The sequence below is a fragment of the Rousettus aegyptiacus genome, unplaced genomic scaffold (assembly GCF_014176215.1).
Source record: "Rousettus aegyptiacus isolate mRouAeg1 unplaced genomic scaffold, mRouAeg1.p scaffold_m13_p_16, whole genome shotgun sequence".
Taxonomy (NCBI): Eukaryota; Metazoa; Chordata; class Mammalia; order Chiroptera; family Pteropodidae; genus Rousettus; species Rousettus aegyptiacus.
Genome location: NW_023416291.1, coordinates 20,624,691 through 20,646,700, shown reverse-complemented (window position 1 = coordinate 20,646,700; position 22,010 = coordinate 20,624,691). Strand labels below are relative to the sequence as shown.

At 43.1% G+C, this 22,010-nt stretch overlaps 1 protein-coding gene across 1 annotated transcript in view; it reads right to left on the bottom strand.

The window, feature by feature from the left end:
* Positions 1-12,264: 12,264 nt before the first annotated feature.
* Positions 12,265-22,010, bottom strand: part of ELP3 (elongator acetyltransferase complex subunit 3) — a 70,605-nt gene continuing 60,859 nt past the window's right edge. The window contains exon 15 of the mRNA XM_016144648.2: positions 12,265-13,494. Coding sequence (XP_016000134.1) covers positions 13,418-13,494 — 77 coding nt within the window. The 3' untranslated portion in view covers positions 12,265-13,417. The remainder of the gene's footprint in view (positions 13,495-22,010) is intronic.

Here is a 22,010-nt window from a genome sequence, read left to right as displayed (position 1 = left end):
TGTTCCCCTTTCTTCCTCCTGCTGCAAGCTCCTCACAGGTGTGTATGGCCGGGGAAGGGGCAGGGATGCCAGAGGCAAAGAGGAAAAGAAGTAAAGCATTATAATGTGACACAGTGCTGCAGTAAGGCCTCTTTACTCTAAATGCTCAGGTGCATTTCCAGGTTCTGGAAAGATCTTTGCAAGGGCCTCTGTGCTGTATCACTTCTTGCTCTCAGGATGTTCTCCCCACCCTGATCTCCACCCCACACCCCATTCTGCATCTATTGTCTCGTTACGGTCTGAAAGTTTGAGCCTCCCCCCCCCCCACCCATTCATATGTCAAAATCCTACCCCACTTTGTGATGGTATCAGGAGGAAGGGCCTTTGGATCATGAAAGCGGAGACCTCATTTAATGAGATCAGTGCCCTTATAAGAGAGACCCAAGAGAGTTCCCTTGCCCCTTCTGCCATGAGAAGCCACAGAAGGATGGCCATCTCTGATCTGGGAAGTGGGCTCTCACTACACACTGAGCCTCCAGTGCCTTGGTCTTATATTTCCAGCCTCCAGAGCAGTGAGAGATAAATTTCTGTGGCTTATAAGCCCCCAGTCTGTGTTATGTGTAACACACACCAAGACAGGATCTTTCTGCTGAGTCCCTTCCTTGCTGCAGACACCCCTCTAGGGAGGAGTAACTTTAAGATGCCTCAAGTGGTGGTGTTCCCCGAGTCCCTTGGCTTCACGGGGGCGAGTTTATCCTGGCCGTGGTACTCACCGCTGTCCCCTGTCCTCACCCTGCTGCCCTGTTCCTCTTGGCCTCCTGCTTGAGAACCCTTTCTCAGATGCAGGCACCAGGCTCCATGGTTCACACACATCCCATGACTCAGTTTCTCCCCAATCCCTCTCTCACCATGTATGCCCTGGTGGCCTCACCTAGATCAGCTCATGAGTTTCTACAGCTGAAGGGAGACGTCAGGCTCCCCTTTTCCCTGGCATTCCCCATCTTGCTTAGCGGTTCCCTTGGGGGCCCCTTCCTCCTTCCTCTCCTCCCATACACTTCCTTCAAAGAATTCTTTCCTGTTTCAGGCTTCTCTTTTTAGGTTGGAAGTATCCAGCTAGATATTTTCTGCTCTAGTTTACTGGATTATTGGTTTTGCTATAGTTTATTAAGCCCCTATAGTTGATTAAATCCCAGCTCTCTGTAGAAGTGGAGATCCTTGTCACTATCACCCTCAGCTTGGGGACTTTGGCCAAAATTCGGAGACAATAGGCAGAGAATCATCACATCCTGCTTGAAGCATGCACCTATACCATAGTTTATTGTACTTTGGTTGACCTTTTTCTAAAACTTCTCTCATTCGTTAATCCCATGACCCTTGAGGGCATTTGAGATTGTAGCCCCTGCTCTATATTTTTACTTATTTTAGAAAATCATTTGAGCTGACCCTGACAGGTGAATGAGTCTCCTCTTGCTGTTGTGTTTTGTTCATTTCACTGCATGTCCAGGTTTTTGTGCTTCTGCAAGAAAAGTTATCTGGACCTGGAAACCGGCAGGACAGATAGCTACGTGCTCTGTGAGTGCGGTGCTGGCCTTGACTCTATTTATTAGGTGTTTCACAAGGCTGTAGGGGCAGAGTTTAACTCGTAGGTAGTTGTCACAGAGACGGAAAACACTCCTGAGGATAGATAACTCCAACGTTTATTGTTTGTGGCCTGTTGGACATTAACCTATAATCTGTTAATTATATCTACCTATCTAGCTCTTCAAATGGTCTTTTGACATTTTAACATCTTTCTGGCTCTTTCTTTGTTAAATAAAATCTTTGCCATGTGTTCTTTTTATATTTGCCTGTGAGTCAGAATTTTTACCTTTTTGAAAATGATGCTTAACCATTTATACATTTTGATACTGTCGTTTGGTGCATATTGATCGTTGACAATTATGATTTCAGTGTGGATCATCAGCTCTCACATGATAAAGCTTTCTTTTATGGGTTTAATACTTTAAAATATTTTAAAAACTTAAAGTCTTAGCCTCAAATTCAGCTATGTCTGATATTTATATAATAATCTCAGCTTTTGCTTTTGGTTGATATTTAATAAATTATGGGTTAGAGACCTGTTAATTTCTATCTTTCTGAGTCACTTTATCTTAAATTTCTCATGTTCAACATATAATCGGATTTTATTATTTGACTTAACGTGAGTTCATCCCATTTATATTTGTTAAAATTACAAGTATATGTTTGGTTTCAATGGTGTTATCTTTTGTCTTTAATACTTCCTTGCAACCTTCATTTCAATTATTACTTTACTTTTTTAAACAACTATTTTTTTCCAGAGTAAAATAAAATAGTGTGGAAAAGTTTATGTACATCGTAAGTCCGCCGGCCTCATGCTTCATGGTCTTTCTGTACCATTCTCCCAGCTGTTCTTGCAAATTGGATGTTTGTGGACTGTTTTCAGTTCTTCTCTTAATGGCTGTTACGACTTTAGCCTCTGCTTCTCTATCAAGTTTAAAATGAAGTTGGATCTATTGATTCTTGCTACGAACTATGAGGAAATTAGTGTACTCATGTTTCTATCTTGCCTTTGTTTCTCCTCCTTCCTAATTTTTGTTTATAGTTGACCGTGCGTCCCGGTCCATTATGATTATATTACAGTTCTTATATTGTATAGCTATTCTTTCTTAACCCTTTAAATAACAGAAATGTATCAAGTAAAGAGAAGTAAAATAAGCATGTGGTCTTACCTTATCACAACTTTAGAAGAGCCCTGTATGTACCTCCACAATCACAGTTCCCTGTCTCCCCATCTCTCTAATCATCCCGTATGCCTGTCTGTAGGTCTGTCTGTATGTGTTTTTAAAGCTTTGCCCAGCTGCATAAGGACAGGGTGATTTGCTGCTATGTGAGGAAGGCTCCCGGGAGAACATGAGCTGAGCAGAGACTGACCGTAGTCAGGCTTCAGCTACCCTGAGGTGTCACAAGTGCCTCTGCTGGAGAAGCCACTGGGCAGGCTCACGAGTCTGTCTTTGGAAGTAGAGGGCTCCCAGCATCAGGCAGGACTGTAGTCTGGGACAGGTGCTGGGACATCTGGCAGACATCGGCCAGAGACAGGAGGCTGCCCTTTTTTTCTGCTTCTGTTCTCATCATGGTTGACCTCAGAGGATTTGGATGCCAGGCAAGGAGGGGGAGCACAAATTTCATCCACACATCACAAAGACAAGCTTGGTACCAATGAGAACCTGGAACAAACTCACGTGAGCATTCTGTGCTCAGGTTGTAAAGAGGGTATAATTGCAGTGGGGACTTGCGGGTGACATTCCTCAACATGTCTGTGTAGTGAGTCACTCTACTGTAGTATGGATCTGTTCCCCTCTGCACTGGGTACAACATCATTCTTGAATCTCCTTCACCATCGTCGGAGGATTCCTGTCTGCTCTCTCACATGTTGGATATCCTTTATCTCCTCTCTAATGGCATCTTCTTTCTGAGGTAGAGTATTTCTTCAGTAGCTTCTTGAGAAGGAACACATGGGAATAAAATTTTTTGAGATCTTAAATATCTGAAAAGGTCTTTATTCTATCCTTATATCTAATAATTTGGCCGAGAATAGAATTTGGACATTTTTCCCTTCAGAATTTTGAAGGCTTGCTTTCTCTTTTGCTTTCAGTGATGCTGCTGAGAAGTCCCAAACCATCTTGGTTCCTGGTCCTTTGTGTGTATAACTTGTTCTGCAGCCCCATCAAAACTTGTGTATCTTCTTTTGCTCTCTAGTGTTCTGAAATTTCACAGTTCTGCACTTTGGTATGGATCTGTTTTCAGACTATCACACCTGAAAATCACAATTCCATTTGAAGCTGGGGATTCATGTCCTTTGGCATTGGGAAAATATCTTGAATGGTTTTCTTACAGGGTCCCATCATGTTTAGCTTTGCGAATGAGAAAGAATTATATATCTGTATATCTTGTTATTTCATTGATGTGATATCTCATATCTCTTTGAGGCTATTAATGAGTTTTGAACTTTTTTACTCAATGTATCTGTTTTCTCCAAGTCATTTTCTCCTGTTTTTGTTTTTTGTCTTCTATGATAAATCTTTTCCTCAGAAATCTAATAATCCTTGGCTGTCTTCTCGTGAATAGAAGATGAAAAAGCTGATAGGAAGCTGTGGGTGGACACTGGGCGTACTAGTTCGCAGGGGCGGCCATAACAAAGTGCCGCAGACTGGAGGCTTAGACCACTGGGATTTATTTTCTCACAGTTCTAGAGGTTGGGAAGGCTAAGGTCAAGGTGCTGGCAGGCCTGGTTCCTGGTGAGGACTATTTCTGGCTTGAAAATGGCTGCCTTCTCATCGTGCCCTTGACATGGTGGAGAGAGAGCATGTGTCCTCTGCTGCCTCTAGTTTTTCCAGTTGTATTGAGATATGATCGACATACAGCACTGGAAGTTTAAGGTGCACCGCATGCTTTGACTTACATGTATTGTGAAATGATATCCATCATCTCATGCAGACACAAAAAGGAAAAAGGAAAAAGTCCTTTTTCTTTGTGGTGAGAACTTTTAGGATCTGCTCTCTTTAGAACTTTACTATGTAACACGTAGCAGCGCTAGTTCTAGCCGTCGTGGTGCACGGTACATCCCCAGCACTCGCCTTGCAGCTGGGAGTTTGTCCTTTTGACCACTGCCATCTTACTCCCCGTCTCGCTACCCCCCACCTCTGGTAACCACAAATCTGATCTCTTTTCTTATGAGTTTGATTTCTTTCCTTCCCCCTCTCTCCCTCTTCCCCCTCCCTCATCCATTTTAAGATTCCACATATAAGTGAGATTATACAGTATTTTTTTCTGTCTTATTTCACATAGAATAATGCCCTCAAGGCCCGTCTGTATTATTAGAAATGGTAAAATTTCCTTCTTTTTATGGCTGAATAATACACCATTGATTGTATAGAGGTCTAGTTTCAATCTTTTATACATGAATATGAATTTTCCTAGCAATATTTCTCAAAGAGATTGCCTTTTCTCCATTGAGTATTCTCGATACCTTTGTTAATATTAGTTGGCTGTGCACGCATGGGTTTTTTCCCCCCTCTGGGCTCTCTATTCTGTTTAATATCTTTTTGTGTCTGTTTTTATGCCAATAGCATCTGTTTAGATTACTGTTGCTTTGAAATTAGGAAATGCGATGCCTCCCACTTTGTTCTTTCAGGATTGCTATGGCTGTTCGAAGTCTTTTGCAGTTCCACATAAATTTTAGAATTGTTTTTTTCTACTTCTGTAAAAAAAAAAATGCCATTGTAATCTTGATAAGAATTGCATTGAATCTATAGATAGTTCTGGATAGTATAGATATTTAAATACTATTAATTCTTCCCATCCATGAATACCTTTCTATTTGAGTCTCTTCACTTTCTTTCATTAATGTCTTACAGTTTTCAGTGTAGAAATCTTTCACCTTTCTGGCTAAATCTATTAAGTATTTTATTGTTTTTGATGCCATTGTAAATAGGATGGTTTTCTTTATTGTCAGATAATTCATTGTTAATGTAAAGTAAGTCCTCAATTAACGTCATTAGTAGGTTCTGTGACTTTAAGTGAAACGATATTAAATGAAACCAAATTTATCATAGGCTAATTTATATAAACGAGTTAAGTTTCTATGGCATCTCATCAATGTTATAACAAAATAATGGTGAATGAAATGACATTATTTGAGGACGTGCTGTATAGAAATGCTACTGATTTTTGTATGTTAATTTTGTATTCTGCAGCTTTATTGAATTTGTTGATTATGCCTAATAGATTTTTTGTCTGAGAACAGTTAGGGCCGCGGGCTTGGTTTCTTGCTCAAGCAAGCCTGTAGGACGAGCTCTGCTGTTGCCTGGGTTCTCTGGTTAGGCTTATTTGATGGCGAGGACTACACGGTTGTCAAATGTCTTTTCTGTGTTTATAGAGTTTATACAATACTCATCAGGAGGCAGCACTATGACTTAGCTTCTCTGCCCTGGTGGGACAGCAGGACAGGCCTTAGGGACTGCAGGGTTCATTGTGTGGGGATCTGAATCAGGCAAGACTGTGCACTGAATTCCTTGGCCAGTCGGGGCCACTGGGTTTGCTCTTCAGACGGGAAAAGCACCGGCCGTGCTCTCTTTTCAAGAGCCTCTGTAAGCGGGGCAGTGGATGGGCTATGCAGCTTCGCATGTGCTCTGATTAGGTTCCCTGGTAGCGTGGGCTGAAGGCCGTATTCAGCAATGGGCAAACTATAAATCAGTTCCCCTGCCAGGGTTGAATAGGAAAAGCAGCTCCAAAACCAACAAGGCTCTTTGTGGACTTGACTCAAGCTGACCCATGCCCCCAGTTCCCTGGCCAAGTGGTGCCACTGGCTTTGCTCTGCAGATGATCAGCTCTGCCTGTCATACTCTCCTGTTGTTGGGCTGCACAGCTTCCAAATGTTCTGGCCAGGCTTTCTGTTCAGACAGGGCTGGGAGCTACATTCAGCAAGGAGCCAGGCTGTGACTCAGCTCCCCTGCCTGGGTGGGGGCGACCAGGCTCCAGAGCTGGCGAAGCTCGTGGAGGCCCTGGATCAGGCAGACCCGCATTTCACTGAGTTCCCTGGTCAGACTGTGCCGCTCCCTGGCTCTGCAGATGAGCAAGGCGGCTGCAATGGTTGAGGCTAATTGGGCACTGCAGGTAGGAACTCGGATTTGCCAAGATTCAAGTGCTGCTTGTTGAAAGCCCCTCTCTGCTTCTCCGTTACAATCAGATTCCCAGTGCTCAAGTCCCATAGGTTCCCCTACAATCCCTGTGGGGAAAGACCAGAATGGGGGCTCCCGTAAAGTAACCCACAATGCTGGGGGATCTGGATGTCCTCTCTGGGCTTTCTTTTCCCACTGGAAGAACCGCAGACTTAGAGGAGACGTCTTGATGTGGTGCTCTGTGGGCCTGGGGGTGAGCGCACTGGGCCCTGGCTCCCTGACCCTCCCAATGCTGCCTGTCTTGGCCTCTGTGGTGCAGGGGGTGCTTCCGCCTCACCCCTGTGTTCCAGGATTCTTTCACTGGTGTCCATGTTGGACAAGAATAGTTGCTAGTTGTTCTTGTGAGGGGGAGCCAAGTCAGGAGGGACCTATGTCACCTTGGTGATGCCACTCTCCTCCTTCGTCTCTTCTTGTAGGGACGTGGATATTATTGGATCAAAGCTCCGCCCTTATGACCTCACTTTACCTTCAGAAAGTCTCTACCTCTACATAGTCACACTGAGGGATGGGGATTCAATATACGAATGTTAGGGGGACACAAATATTCATTCCCTGACAAGGGAGTTACTGACTTTGCTGTAGAGTGGCCATCTGGGTTGTTTCTTGAGAAATTCTATAAGAAGTGTCTTTAGGTCTTTCCTCTAGGGCTGGTTGGATTCTCCAAAAGAGACTTTCAATTTCTGGCCTGCAGGGTAGTTTGGCTGCCAGCATTCTGAAAAATGGCACTGGGAAGGACGAGTGAAGTCTCAGTACTCACTATCTGGTACGCAGAGGTTCACTTAATCATCTCGTTCTCAGTTACATTAGCCTGACCTTCAACTTTGTCTCGAGTTCTCCCATCCAATGGTCCTCCGACTGTTGCTGAGATGGGAACGGAGCATCTGCTTAATGCAGGGAATGAGTTACGGGGACCTAGGGACCTACTTGCTGTCAAACAACTTTCATCGTTCCTCCTCGTTTTGGCCTCTTGCTCTCTGGTTATGCTGCTGTCAGTTCCTGTGGCTTTCGAAGTTCCTGTGATATAAATTGTATTGGCTGTGAACTTCTCCACTGCTCAGTCTCAAGAGCTAAGTGAGTTACTACTGTCCATTGTGGTATAGCTTCCACAGTTGTATCACTTTTATCTTGTCTTTTGTTCTTCCTCTTCTTGTAGATTAAAAAAAAAAAGGTCCCCTTTAGTCTTGTGTGGGCTTTGGGTTGGAGCAAAACTAGATGTGTATTTAATCCTTTATTTGAACCCAGAAGCTTTCATTCTTTTCTATAACAGTGACTTCCAGTTACTTAGTTTCAGTTCTCTATGTAGATTGCTGACTTACTACTAGTTCCTTCTTTCCATATTGCCCCCACTCTCAAGTTCTTTGGATGTATATCTTAGCCCTATTTCATCAAGTAGTTTTGAAAAGAAGAGCTCATTGGCAGTTGTACCAAGAAGTGGTTACGGCAGGTGGGGTGGAGGCGAACAGTACCTACTAGACAAATGCAGCTTCAAAAACTCCTTTCCCAACCCTATTACTAGCCTGAAACCCTTTGTTTTAAAATTCTAGAGCCACCACTGCTTGTAGGTATTAGAGTCCTTGAATCTTTGCAAGTCAATCTGTTGCCTTTATACTCAGCTCTTCGCTTGCTAGCTTTGCGGCCTTGTTTCGAACCTCGGTTTCTCATTTAAATGGTGACTGCAATTCCTACCTCAGGACCGTCATGAGGACAAGACCAGCCCTTTCTGCTCAACATATTATTTCCTCTTTCCTCTCTTTCCCAAGTGTTCCTTTCCTTTTCTTCAGCTAAATGTGTAAGATCCTTTGCCTGCTGCCCCAACACCCCAAACATCAGTGGTCTAAGACCCTAGTTCTTGCAAAGCTAGACAGAGGAGAAGCAAGTGTCGAACCCAGGCAGCCAACTGCTCTGCTCATACGTGAGGGATCCAAATCCTGAGCCCTTCCCCACGGGCCCAGGTGGGGCAGCAGCTACTGTCCCCTTCCTGGCACTCACATTCGCTAACCTTGCAGACAAGAACGGTCCCTTCTGTGCAGGGCTTCAGCTGGCAGAGTCATCTGTCTTGAAGCAGCAACTTCTATCAGGGGAGAAAATATGAGGTACAGTCACCTCTAACCTCAGTGAAACCGCGTTCACGCTCCAGTGCCCTTCAGCGAACCGGCAGCCTGGCATTTTGTATTGATGGGACTTGTTCGCGATTCAATGTGCTGCTGTGTTCTGAACAAAAAAGGCCAAGTGCCAGACAAGTTTACTTCTCCCCCACCCCCTGGAAGGTGGGTCATGAATGAAGGACGGAGAGACTTGAGAGTAGAACTAAAGGGACATTGAGGAAGCCTGGTGTGGATGAGTGAGTACTCGTAGACCAAACTTTAAAGAAGCAAATTTCAGTATGGAGTGAATAATGTGTGCGTCCCCATGCTTAACATGTGACTCTAGCCATTGTGATGAGACTAAAAAGAATATGACACGAAATATCTACATCGTGGCATCTGCAGACAATGGAATATTAGGTTGTCATTAAAAAAGATATGTCGATCCATGTGTAAACATTACATTTTGTGAAGCAAAAAAGGTTACAAAGCCACACACAGCGTGACCGTTTAATGCAGACCTGATCGTGTGTGTGGGGGGAGGTGGATGGAAGGACAGTCACCGCAGTGCTTAGCATGGCCGCCTCCGACGGCGAGATTTCAGGTTATCTTGCGCTTTTTCGTTATATTTCATTTGTTTCAATACATACGGGTATGTATAATTTTTATAACCCCCTGAGCTATTTTTATTTAAATAAAAAGAGCAGACTCTCTTTTGTATTTTCCCTTGGTGAGGCCATCCACGTCCACTGAATGCAACTGTAAAAACTAAGATGACGACACAGATTGTTTGTTGCGGGAATGAAATGTGAAAGCAGGCTCACCGCTCATGACCTGCTAGGGTCAGCTTTCTGTGTAAAGAGGGAAAACATTTTTGCCCTTAAAAAGGAAATGGGAGGTAGAGAGGCGTGAGAAAATCTGTCACTGACTCAGGTCGAACTCTGAAATCTGTTCCGTGGCCGAGACCAGGGCTGCTGGCCAGGCTGCTCCGGGGGCCCTTTTCATGAGTGTATGTGACCCACAGACATTTCAGGACTGGTACTGACTGGAACTGGACGTGGCGGCTCTGCTTTTGAGGCCCATGTCTTCATTCGTTACTCGGGGGAGACTAGTGTTCACCTTTAGGCCTGCAGTGAGGGTCGGTCACCTAGAGAACGTGGGGCCTGATGCAGACTCTGCACACGGAGGTGTTTTCCAGGTGGACAAGTGTTCTAAGCGTGCGAAGAGACGGGAGATAATGCTGCACATTTGGATGTAGAAAAGCAACTGGTTTGCTACTTTCTACGGGCATGTATTTGATTATGTGTCTGTTAAAATCCATTTCTTTAACAAGTCTGTAAACTTAGGTTTTTGGAACTTTCAAAGAATGAAACAAACATGCCGCTGGCATACACAACTAACGTATAGTAATGTCAGACCGCCTGTCCTCCCCACCCCCGTCAGAGGGACTGCCGGAGGGGACACAGCCACCAGCACATGGGATTTGCAGTCCGTTCTGACACTGGACAATTTTCCAGGAAGCTCTCAGACTTACAGGGATATTTCAAGATGTTTTTTGCTGTTGCGGAGTCTCAGCTAATCTCTTGTCCCTCAAAGCACGGATCTGATGATTTGCAACCCTAGATTTATGTGAATGTAATAGAAGGACCAACCAGAGGATGGGAGAAAAGGCCTCAGAGGACCAGATGCTATTCTTCTGATACTGGCTTCTGGCAAAAATCAGTTTTATTGCCAACAGATAAGAAACTTGTTAAAATGGGCCAAATGCTGTACTTGTAGGCATTAGTAACGGCTCGTACCACTTCTAGTGTTTTATGCTCCACAGGCCCTGTTTTAAGAACCTTACACACATAGGCTCATTCATTCCTCACGATCACTGCATGAAGGACGTACTCTTATTTCCATTTTATAGATAGGAAACTTGCTGAGAGGCAGTGCGTTTACTCGCCCAAAGTCACACATCTGTCAAAAAGCTGCTTCATTAGAGTGACAACTGTTTATATAGAGAATATCATAGTTTATGCGTCTTTCACATGTGACCACATCTGATCCTTGGACCTACCCTAAGAGAGGGGTATCTATGTCATGTTATAAATGGGAAACAGTAGCTCAAGGGGAGGGGACTCGTCCGAAGCTTCGGAGTTAACATAGGAGCCCAAGTTTTCAGAGCTCAGATTGTGAGCTCTTTCATAAATTTAGGGGTCTGTGAGCTCCTCACAAAATTTATTTTCAATTACATATGTACCTTAAAAAAAAAAAAACCCACAAACCTTTGTTAATGAAAATTTGCAATTTGAAAGATGTTTTCAGAGAACATTCTGGCTTTGGTTTTAAGTTATACATTTCAGTATTGCGTCAGTAGAAATTTTTTTCCTTTAAAAGTGGTTCGTTCATTCTCCCATTTGAGACACAGCTTTCCCGGGCTCTTTCACTGGTTAATATATTTTCTTAAATCTCATTTTCTATTTAAATAGATTTGGTCTGTTTTCGATATGGCTTGATCTTTTCAAAACTCTAGGTGATTTAACAAGGTGAACTAAAAGCAGAGGGATCTGGGTTTGAGGTGGTTGCTAAGTTCAATACAGATCAAATATAAGCTGCAGCTTTAATGGTTTCATGCCGAGGCCCTGGGATCACACCTGACTGATCTTTATGAGGCAGCTGTTGGCCTGGAGAGCATGTATCTCTGGCCAGGCCATGGAGGCATCAAGTGCCATGGATGGCAGTATCAGTCCTCAGTGAGGAGAGAAGCTGAAGCTTCTAGTGGCAGAAAGGCTGCAGGAGATCTACCCCATGCAGAGCTTTAAAAGTTCTGCATCTTTGCACAAGGCTGGCAGACTCCAAGGAAGCCTGCGGATGAGCTGGAAAGAGGTAGGAATTCTCCTGAGCCCTGAAATGAAAATTCAGATGAAACAATGACTACTATCCCTCAATAATGGGCAAGTCACTGGCAATTTTGCTTTAAAACCTTCTCTAAATTGGCATTTAAAAGCCTTTGTAATTTTACAAAGGACTTGTCTGTACCTTACACAGTTTGATCCATTTAGGTAAATACGACGGCTGAGAAGATGGAGGCTTAGAGATGCCTCTGTAAGTCAAGGTCACACTGCAGGGAGAGGCCAGCACGCTCTCTATTCTCTCTCGTTATGTGTGCTAACACCATTATGGTATATGCTTTATTAGTTTAATAGTTTCATTTTTAAAGGGAAAACAAGCATAATTGAGAAGTAGCTAAATTCCCTAAACTACACTCCTGGAAAGCCTCTCTAGTTCCACAGTGAGCCCATGAGAAAGCTAATGCCATTTGCCGTGAGGCAGTTTAATGAAATGGCAAACAGCACCCAGAAGGAAATGAACAGTGTCACAGATTGGAAACCCAAACCTGTAAACTCATGGCAAATGTCACCGCATTGACAGGGAGAGAAAAAAACATTACATGGTTCTTCATATGTTGAAGATTTTATTTCTTGAAACTTTTAGGGGAATCAATTCCATTTAATAAACCTTTGTAAAATGCCACAGAAGCAAGGGGTGCACGGGGTAAGCCATGCTCTTTCAGAACTGACCCTCTCCAGGCTGAGTCTCCTTAGATTACCTGGAAGTTACAAAGAGGCAGTTCTATAAAATACCTTTGAAAAAGCCAGTCTTTTCCCCCATTTTTAGATTTGGGCTTATTTTTTTTTTTTTCTGCTTTCATATGAGTTGATTCATCTTTCTCCACTTAAAACAAACCAACATCTATCTTAAAGAATTAAGTCAGGGAACAGCTTCTGTGGGAAGAAATCTTGACTCAGGGTCACACCACCCAAGACACAAGTATGTCACACTCTGCCTGCACAGGACAGACAAAAGGGAAGCCAAACGCTTCTCTGGGTGTAAGTGCTGCCCAGTTTTGCAGTTGTCAAGAGGGTGGGAAGTACAGACAAAAGATGTTTGTAAAGGCTCGTAGTAGACGGTAGACACACAAATGGAAAAGGCTGGTTTCGAGCTTGAAACACATACAAACCTCACTCCCTCTCTATCACACTGTTGTTAGAAACACCAGGAACCAGAATGGTTTCCATTGAAACAAAAGCTCCTCGTCTTCTGCTGGAATGCTTACGTGGTCAAAGTCTGTCAGTTTTCATATGTTCCAACTTGACTTTGTGTCCCTACATTATATAACCTACTTCTAAGTTTACTCTTCTAATGAGACAATACCTAGTTTTACTTCATGAATCATGACATCCAAATGAGTTGATTAATTTGCTTTTGTCACTGTGTCTGAGTCAAAGTAGGTCACCTGCAGGCCGCATGCAGAATTTAGAAACTGGATACACGACTTAAGCCTTGAAAACTGAAGTGGCTTGTTGAGAACACGCAGGAGAGGGTGGCATGGGTCGCCGGGAGCCAGAGGCTCCCTGCGTGACAGCAGCCACCTGGCCACCGCTGAAAACAGGTTCCAGTCTCTGCAGCTGCAGGATGAGGGTGAAGCTTCGTGCCAGGGAACAGAGTAGGTCCACTTGCTTTGCTCAGCCTCCCTGCTGAGCAGTCAAGACATCTGGAATCTATTTCTTGCTAAGGACAATACTACATCAAGGTGGACTGGTGTGGCTTTTATTTCAGCGTCTTTACCATGTATGGGCCTTGCAACCTGTAGCCAATCTTTCTGTAGTAATTCCTGGTGCCAACGCCTGTGAAGCAAAAATGCAAAAATAAGAAAAGACTCTATAAGTCATATTACATTCTAGATCAAATCTCATTTTCATAAGTCTGGACCATTTCTATTATTTTGAATTCAAGATGCATTAAAATAGAGAAGCTGTATTTCAGAGCCTGCACGTGTACAATCCTGTCGGCACCACTGCTTCGGCTGGGTTCAGAGCCCAGGCGGCAGAGGTCAGCTCAGCGAGCAGGGCCCGTGCTTCCGCGTGGGTGCCGCGCTCACGCCTCGGGAGTGACAACTGCGGCACAACATCAACAGTCACATTAAATTAATGCTACTTAATTTGCATTTTATTAGTTTTATAGTTTTGTTTGCTTAATGGGCATATTTATTTTTACATATGAGCAGTATAAGCACCAGTTTATACTAGTTTTGTTTGCATACATTTAAGGAATGTAGCTGATTTAAATCGATCCTAAAGATCTGTGAACTTTTTCTTTAAAAGGACTGTGTATCAAGTTTGAGAAACACTAAATGATGCCTCAATCACATATAAGCTGAGCTCATAGGAGGAAAAGGCATGGCTTATATGGTAGTATCTATACGAGTGGTGAAGAGAACAGGCTGTCGATCAGTTAGATAAGACCTGTACCTGTCATTTTATAGGTCCAGGGCTGGGCCACTTATTTAATTTCTCTGAACCTTCATTTTATCATCTATAATAGCATACCGATATTTTTAAGGATCTTGAGTATTAAATGAGATCGTCCATGGAATCTGATTAGCCCAGAGTCTGGAAAAGACCGACTCCTCAGAGACACTGGCTGTCACTGTTGAAAGCTGTCCCTGTTACGGTGTCCACTTAGCTGTCCAGCCTCAGCTCGTGTCACTGCTCTCCCCTTACACGCTATGTTCCAGTCTCGGTGAACTTTTGTCTGGTTCTTTCTTTACGTTTCGGGCCTTTGCTCATATGGTTCCCTCTAGCAAATTAATTGAGCCTGAGGAGGGGGTTGTGGAACTTCCAATGTATAGTGCACTGTGTATTGGTCAGGAGCACAGGTTAACAACGTAGACTTGCGACTGGCATCTGAAGTAGCCGTCTTGTGGGACTGAGCTCTTAACCTGGGAGGTGTGACACTGTCTCCAGGGAGATGGTGTAGGAATTGAGTTTAATTGTAGGGCACCCGGCTGGTGTTGCAGAATTGGCTGATATGTGGAAAACCTACACGTCCTGTGTCAGTAGTGCTGTAGTATTCAGAGAATACTGTGTAAAGTAAATGAAAACAAAACAGTTTTTCTTCAGTGCTTTGCCCCACACAGCGGACTGTGATCGTTGGTCTGCCTCAATACCGGGGGTGAGCTCTATTCGCGTTGCTCATCACTTTGTACTCCTAGTGACCAGTACTGTGCATGAAATCAAGTAACTGTTAGCTCTTTCAATTCTAGCCTAATGCCTTAGGCCAAACATTTGCTATTAAGGAACAGGATTTTCAATCATGTTTTGTTTCCTACTCCGTTCAAAAATTTCCAAGTATTACATGAAACTGAAACTGATAGAATGGCGGTAACAGAAAGAACACTGGAGAATTTTCCTTCTGATCCAAAGATCACTGATACTCATCTTCTACAATTATACTTTGTCTTTGAATTCCGCTCATTACTTCTGTTCAACTGTAGCTTGGGGTAGAGCAGGGAGAAGACCAAAGCACGAACAAATAACGGGTCACACAGCAGCTAACAGCCATTAAATACAGGAGGACATCGCGAAACCCTCAGGGGAACGCCAACACTACCATTTGTACTATCTCCTAACATTCTGTATCCACAAACATAGCCTATGATCCAGCCATTATACTCCCGATCGAAAAGAGAAAGGAATGCTTATGTCCAACAAATGACATACTATTCATATTATCCAAAACAGGACAGAACCTAAATATCAGCAGTGGAATAGTGATATTTTCATGATGTATATTACACAGCAATGAAAAAAAATATAGCTATCTACAACACTGATAACTCTCACACACCTAATTTTGCATGAAAGAAACCAGATATAAAACATGCCATCAACACAAAGTTCAAACACAGGAAAAATTAATTTTGTGGTGACAGAAGTTAGAATACTGGTTACATTTGGAAGATGCTATGGACTGAAATGGGGAAACAAGCGAGTCTTCTGGAGCACTGCCGAAAATGAATCTCGATCTGAATTAGTTACATGGGAACATACACATGCAAAAATTAATCAAGTGGTACACTTAAAATGTACTTTACTGCATGTGATAGCTCGAAAACACTCGTGATGTTTCAACGTGTTTTGAGAGCTCAATGTGTCCAAAAAAAATTCAGCAAAATAAGGTCGGTAGTTAAACCGCTGTCAGTGATCACTATCATACAGATGCCTCCGGAGTCGTGCAACGCAGTGCTTCCATTTCTAGAATCCTACTTGTGAGAGACTAGTCTACCTCCCATTCTCCATCGGCATTCAAACTATGCTCTGTGACATGACAGTGTCAGTAGAGGCAAAGGCACTTCAAACTTAAAACCCGATTTTTCCTCATCTTTGGCAACATATAGAGACTATTAGCATGGGCAGGTGAATCGAAGGATTTCGATCAAAGGAGAGAGATGATTAACTTCAAACAGCAATCAGACCGATCACTTTTAAATATCTGAGAACAGAGTAAAAGTTCTGGTCAGGGATTTTTATCTGTTCTATTCACTGTAGAATTGGTAGTAATGCCTGGCACATATTATGTACTCAAATATTCTTTTCAATGAATGAATAAGTAATCAAGGGTAAAAACAGGGAGACCAGGTAAGAAGATACTGTGATAATCTAGGTAAGATGTGGCAAAAAGTAGCTGGAATCTGGAAACGGTCAAAAGAATGTTGATTGCTGCAGATGCTGATGGAATAGCTATTAGACATTTATGTGGAGATGTTGAGTAAGAGGTGACTTTGGAGGCCTTTCTTGCTCTTAAAGAGGCATGGGGAAAAACGGTCTCCTCTAGGATGTTGTCTTGCAAGGGGCGCTGGCTGAGGAGGAAGCAGATGTCTGGAAGACAGCAGAGTGGGCAGGTAGGTGGACATAACCTGGGTCCCTTTTGATATTGCTGAAACCGTGCATTTAACCAGCCCTGAAGGAATTCTACCTACAAAGTTGTCATGAAATATGTTTTCCATTTGGTTTAAGCCATTTTGTTTTGGTAATTTTTTTGTTATGAAATACATAAAATTTACCACTTTAAACCATTTTTAAGTGTACAGTTCAGTGATATTAAGTACATTTACACTGCTGTGCAACCCTCACCACCATCCATCTCCAGAACTCTGTCTTGTAAAACAAACTCCATACCCATTAAACACTAACCCCCACTTTGCCCCACCCCTGGCAACCACCATTCTACTTCTGACTCTGAATCTGACTATTCTGGGAACCTCATGGAAGTGAAATCCTGCAGTATCTGTCTTTTCGTGACTGGTTTATTTCATTTGACATATCTTCAAGGTTCCGTGTTGAGTTTAAGCCATTTTGAGTTTCCTATTACTTATAAGTGAATATATTATAATTTACACGTAAGCTTGAGGACAGGGAGTGATGAGGTCAAGTCACCATTTAAAATCAGAATTCAGAGCAGTAATTCAGACCATGCTATTCTCCTCAAAATTGCTAATGGTGTGTCTCAAGAAAAAGCTCAAATTTCTCAGTCTATATACAAAGTCTTTCATTTCCTGCCACAGCTGACCTTGCTATTTACAGTCCGGGATTACCACACCAGGCATAATTTCCCCGAGCCACCATGCTGGCTTTGCTGCCGCCCCTCAGCAGCAGCCACCTCCACAGCACATTCTCGTTCATGCCTGAAGCCCCAGCTGAGACACCACCACTGCCGGGGGACCTCTGCACCTACTTCCCCCTATCCACAAGGAAGCTGGAATTCAACCTTCCCCCGCCCCCACCCTTCTCCAAGCTAGCTATTCTAGTCTAGTAACTACACTGCTTTATTTTACGTGTATGTCTACCTCCCCCTTTAGAATGTAAGCTCTTGGAAGCCAATGACTCTTATTAGACTTAACACAATGTCTGGCATGTAATCAACATGCACTAAATGCCTGCAGACTTATTGTAGAGGCAAACCTTGTGTGCTTTGCTTCACTTTATTGCACTTCAGATATTACATTTTCACCAACACTGAGGCAAGACCTTCCACCAGCAAAAAGATTGACTTGCTGACTTGCTGAAGGCTCAGATGAATTAACATCGTTAAAATGTTCATACTACCCAAAGCAATCTATAGACTCCAAAGCAATCAAAATACCAATAGCATTTTTCACAAAACTAAAACAATCCTAAAATTTATATGGCACCACTAAAGACAATGAAATAGCCATAGCAATCCTGAGAAAGAACAAAGTTAAAGGAATCATGCTACTTGAGATCAAACTGTACTACGAGGCTATAGTAATCAGAACAGAGTCCAGAAATAAAACCCGCTTATTTGGTCAGTTAATCTGTGACAAAGGAGGTGAGGAGATACAGTCTCTTTGATAAATGGCACTGGGAAAACTGGAGAGATACATGCAAAACAGTGAAACTGGACCACTCTCTTATACTATATACAAGAACAAACTCAAAACGGATTAAAGGCTTAATTGTAGGCCCGAAACCATACAACTGCTAGAAAAAAACATAGGCAGTAAACTCCTGACATCGCTCTTAGCAATATTTTTGGGGGTATGTCTTCTCAAGGGAAAGAAAAAAACAAATGGGACTACATCTAAAGAATTTTTGCACAGTGAAGGAAACCAACAAACTGAAAAGACGACCTACTAGTTGAATAGGAGAAAACAGTCCACAATAATACATCCAATAAGGACTTAATATGCAAAATATAAGGGACTCAGACAAACAACCCAATTAAAGAATGGGCAAGGGACTTGAATTGACATTTCTCTATTGGGAAATACAGATAGGCGATAAACATGAAAAGATGCTCAACATCACTAATTATCAGGAAAATGCAAATTAAAACCACAATGAGATATCACCTCACAATTGTCAGAATGGCTATCAATAAATCAAAAGTGTTGGCGAGGATATGGAGAAAAGGGAACCTTCACGCACTGTTGGTGGGATTGTAAACTGGTACAGCCACTGTGAACACAGTATGAAGGTGCTTCAAAAAATTAAAAACTACCATATGACCTGGACGTTCTACTTCTGGGTATTTATCTGAACAAATCTAAACATTAATTAGAAGAGATATACGCAGCACTATACACAACAGCCAAGATATGGAAGCACTCTAAGTAGACGAATGGATAAAGATGTAGAATAACAATGGAGTATTACTCATAAAAAGAATGAAATCTTGCCATTTGAGAAAACATGAATGAACCAGAGGGTATTATGCTAAGTTAAATAAGTCAGATGAATACCATGATTTCACTTATGTGGAATCTAAAAAACAGTAAGTGAACAGACAACAGAAACTTATAGGTTAGAGAACAAACCGTTGGTTGCCGGATGGGAGGGAAGTTAGGGGGATGGTGAAGAGGCGAGGGGATTAGGACGTACGAATTGCCGGGGACAGGAACAGTCACAGGGATGTGTCACACACCACACACTGTGATAACTGCACGGCGTCAGATGGGCACTAGACTTATCAGGTCATCACTTCGTAAGTTATATAAACGTCTAACCACCATGCTGTACACCTGAAGCTAATAATATTGCATGTCAACTAAAACTAAAATATTGAAAGTACAGGTGACTCTTAAACAATGAGGTTTACATTTGTATGTGTGGACCCGTGCAATTCGAAGGACAATTGTATTTCTGATCTAAGTTGGGAATCTGCAAATGGGGTGGGGTGGGGGTTAAATTACATACGCGGATTTAGGACTGTCAGGGTGGTTAAATGCCCATCACCTCTGTGTTAAGGGTTAATTATACTTGCTACAATTTACAAGTGTCCACCCTAAACAGTAGTGGTGAGAGAAGCTGTTTCTTCCAACAGGACTAGACAGCCTTCGGAAAACTGCACAGTTCAGTGATAGAGGGCCCTGATTTCCTAAGCTTGCTGGTTAAAAGAACAGCTTTATTGGGTACAACTAAGCATGCCTCAGTATGAATTCCAGCAGAGCATCCCGGTGCCCAGGCTCTACTGCCTTTACGCAGGGGATGGGCCCTGAACCTACCACCAACTTGACGAGAGGCACCTGGGCTTTGCTATATATCCTTTTGAAGGAAAAGCATATATGAGCTCTTATTCTCTCTCGTTTTTTAATAATGTGCAATAGAACTGGGATGGAAAGTCTACTTCTGGACCCTCTGGGAAGCTTTAAGTATGATGGGGTAAGAAGTCTGACTTCTAGCTGATCTGTACTCCAACCTCTTTCTACTTAAACAACTACACCAAAAATTTTTCCATTTGCATTTCTTTGTGCCTTCATTTCTTGAAAGATTCCTCCCCGCGCCCCCCCCCCCCCATTTTTACAACCTGCAGCTCAGGCTGGTAAAGTATTATTATTATTGTTGGCCAGGTTAGGAAGGGAGCACCCCATCACCCGGGTGGGGTAAAGGCCACGCGCCGTTCCTGTCTCTTCCATGCTTAGTAGGGCTCCTAGGCAGTGTTTGTCACAGTAACTTTCCTTTTGTTAGGCAGCCAAGAAAAAGCAATTACATTTCACAGCTGACGTCAGCCAACCTCCTGGACTGACGTGGGCAGGCTGTCTCACAAGCCTCAGTGTAATGCTGCTCCTGCCCTTGACAGACACAGCGGGCTGTACAAGTAACCAAGTTCTCCACTCAGCCACCTGTGTATGGTTCTGCCAGGCCCTGGGCTGGGGATGAGGAGTTAAACCTATGTGCTGCTGCAGTCCTCAGGGTGCCCCACTAGCGAAGCCAACACCTGTTAGTAGAGCACTAAGCAGGGAGGAGTGGGGGCAGTCCAAATGCTCACTTTGTTTTATCCTCCAAGTTACCTAACAACCAGAATATACCTGTATCATGGGGAGGCAGGGGAGGTGGAAGGAGTGGTGACCTTTATCTTACTCTTGGAGACAGAATAAATTTTTTTATCTTCATCACTTTACCAGTTGTGATAAAATGAGAAGGTGAAAAAATACCCTGAAATGTGCTTACAGTGATATTCTGATATCTGGCTTTAGTGAGCAGCCTGTATTACCTTTCTGGCCTCCACCGCTGCCCCAGGATGTACATCTCTTTTGGGAGAAGAAAGTAAACTTCTGTGTATGCATAAACTTGATATTGAAATGATACGTGACATTGCAGCTGCAGTTACCTCAGGTAGATGCAGCCCCAAGGCAGAGCACTCAATTAGAGAATGTTGCTACTCTGCATGGGATGCCAGGAATGGAAAGTGTGTAAACCCCCTTCCTAGTTCCCAGGGCTGGCTGCCAGGAGCTGCTGGACCTCCCAATGAACCTACAGACTGGGGGAGACCGGGGGCTACAGCATGTCTCATCTTTTTTCTGTACCAAATGCCTTTAAACCTCAAGCCCCTAGCCGCTGGGGTGGGGTGCCTCTGCTTACTGATCTTCTCTCCCTCTCTTTGAAAGATGTAAACTACTTAGCTTAAGAAATAGTTTTGCTTACTCTAAATACTAAGGAAGAAAGTCAATCACATAAAACATACATACCAACTGCCCCAGCCACTGGCTACAGGAGTGGGTTGGTTATGAGTTGCTTGATGCTCTTTAATAAAAGAGGGGGGTAGGGTGTTGGTGGAAATCACAAAACCTTAAGAAGATTGATCAGAGATGAAAATGGACCAAATCTAGCTGTTTAAATTCTACTGATTGGAAAACACAGGGGGAGGAAGCAGGCAAAAGGAGTAAACTAGGCAATGTGGTACCAGAATCGGCCGCAAAGCAACTCTGCTGCTTCACGTTACTACCGCCTTTTCTTTCTAACGGTATCAACCCAACATTTCCCCTTTAAAAGAGAAAGTAAGTCAGAAGCAGGACGTGAGCCTAAACTCAACCAACTCCATCTCAAGACAGACAAAAGCAGCATCAACTTCACAGCTGTTTATGCTTTATACTATAAAGCTAGAGGAGGAAGACACTTTGAGTCTTAAGTAAGTGCCAGGTGTTGCATGCTAGATGCTACACCAACTGAAAACCTAATAAGGTTGGAATTATTATGAGGAATGTGAATTTCAGAAAGGGTCATAACTCAACGTCACACAGTGAGGAAGTAGAACTGTAATTCAGACCCGGCTTGCTTGATACCATGGCTCACAGTATTTCTAAGGAAGTGTGATGCCTGATCCTGTTTCCCTCACCCTGCCCCTAAAAGTCAAGTCTGCTCTGTAACAGCACACCCCTTTTAACAGTAAAGAAAGGACATGTGACTTGTGTTGATCACCTTCCTATATATGTGCCTGGGTTTTCAGTGTCCTTTGTTTTGATAAATCGCTAGAAGAAACAAACATGATGATCTTATTTCCATTTCACTAACAAGATTAAGTGAGAAATAGGGTCTGATAACACAGGCACACAGGTGGGCCA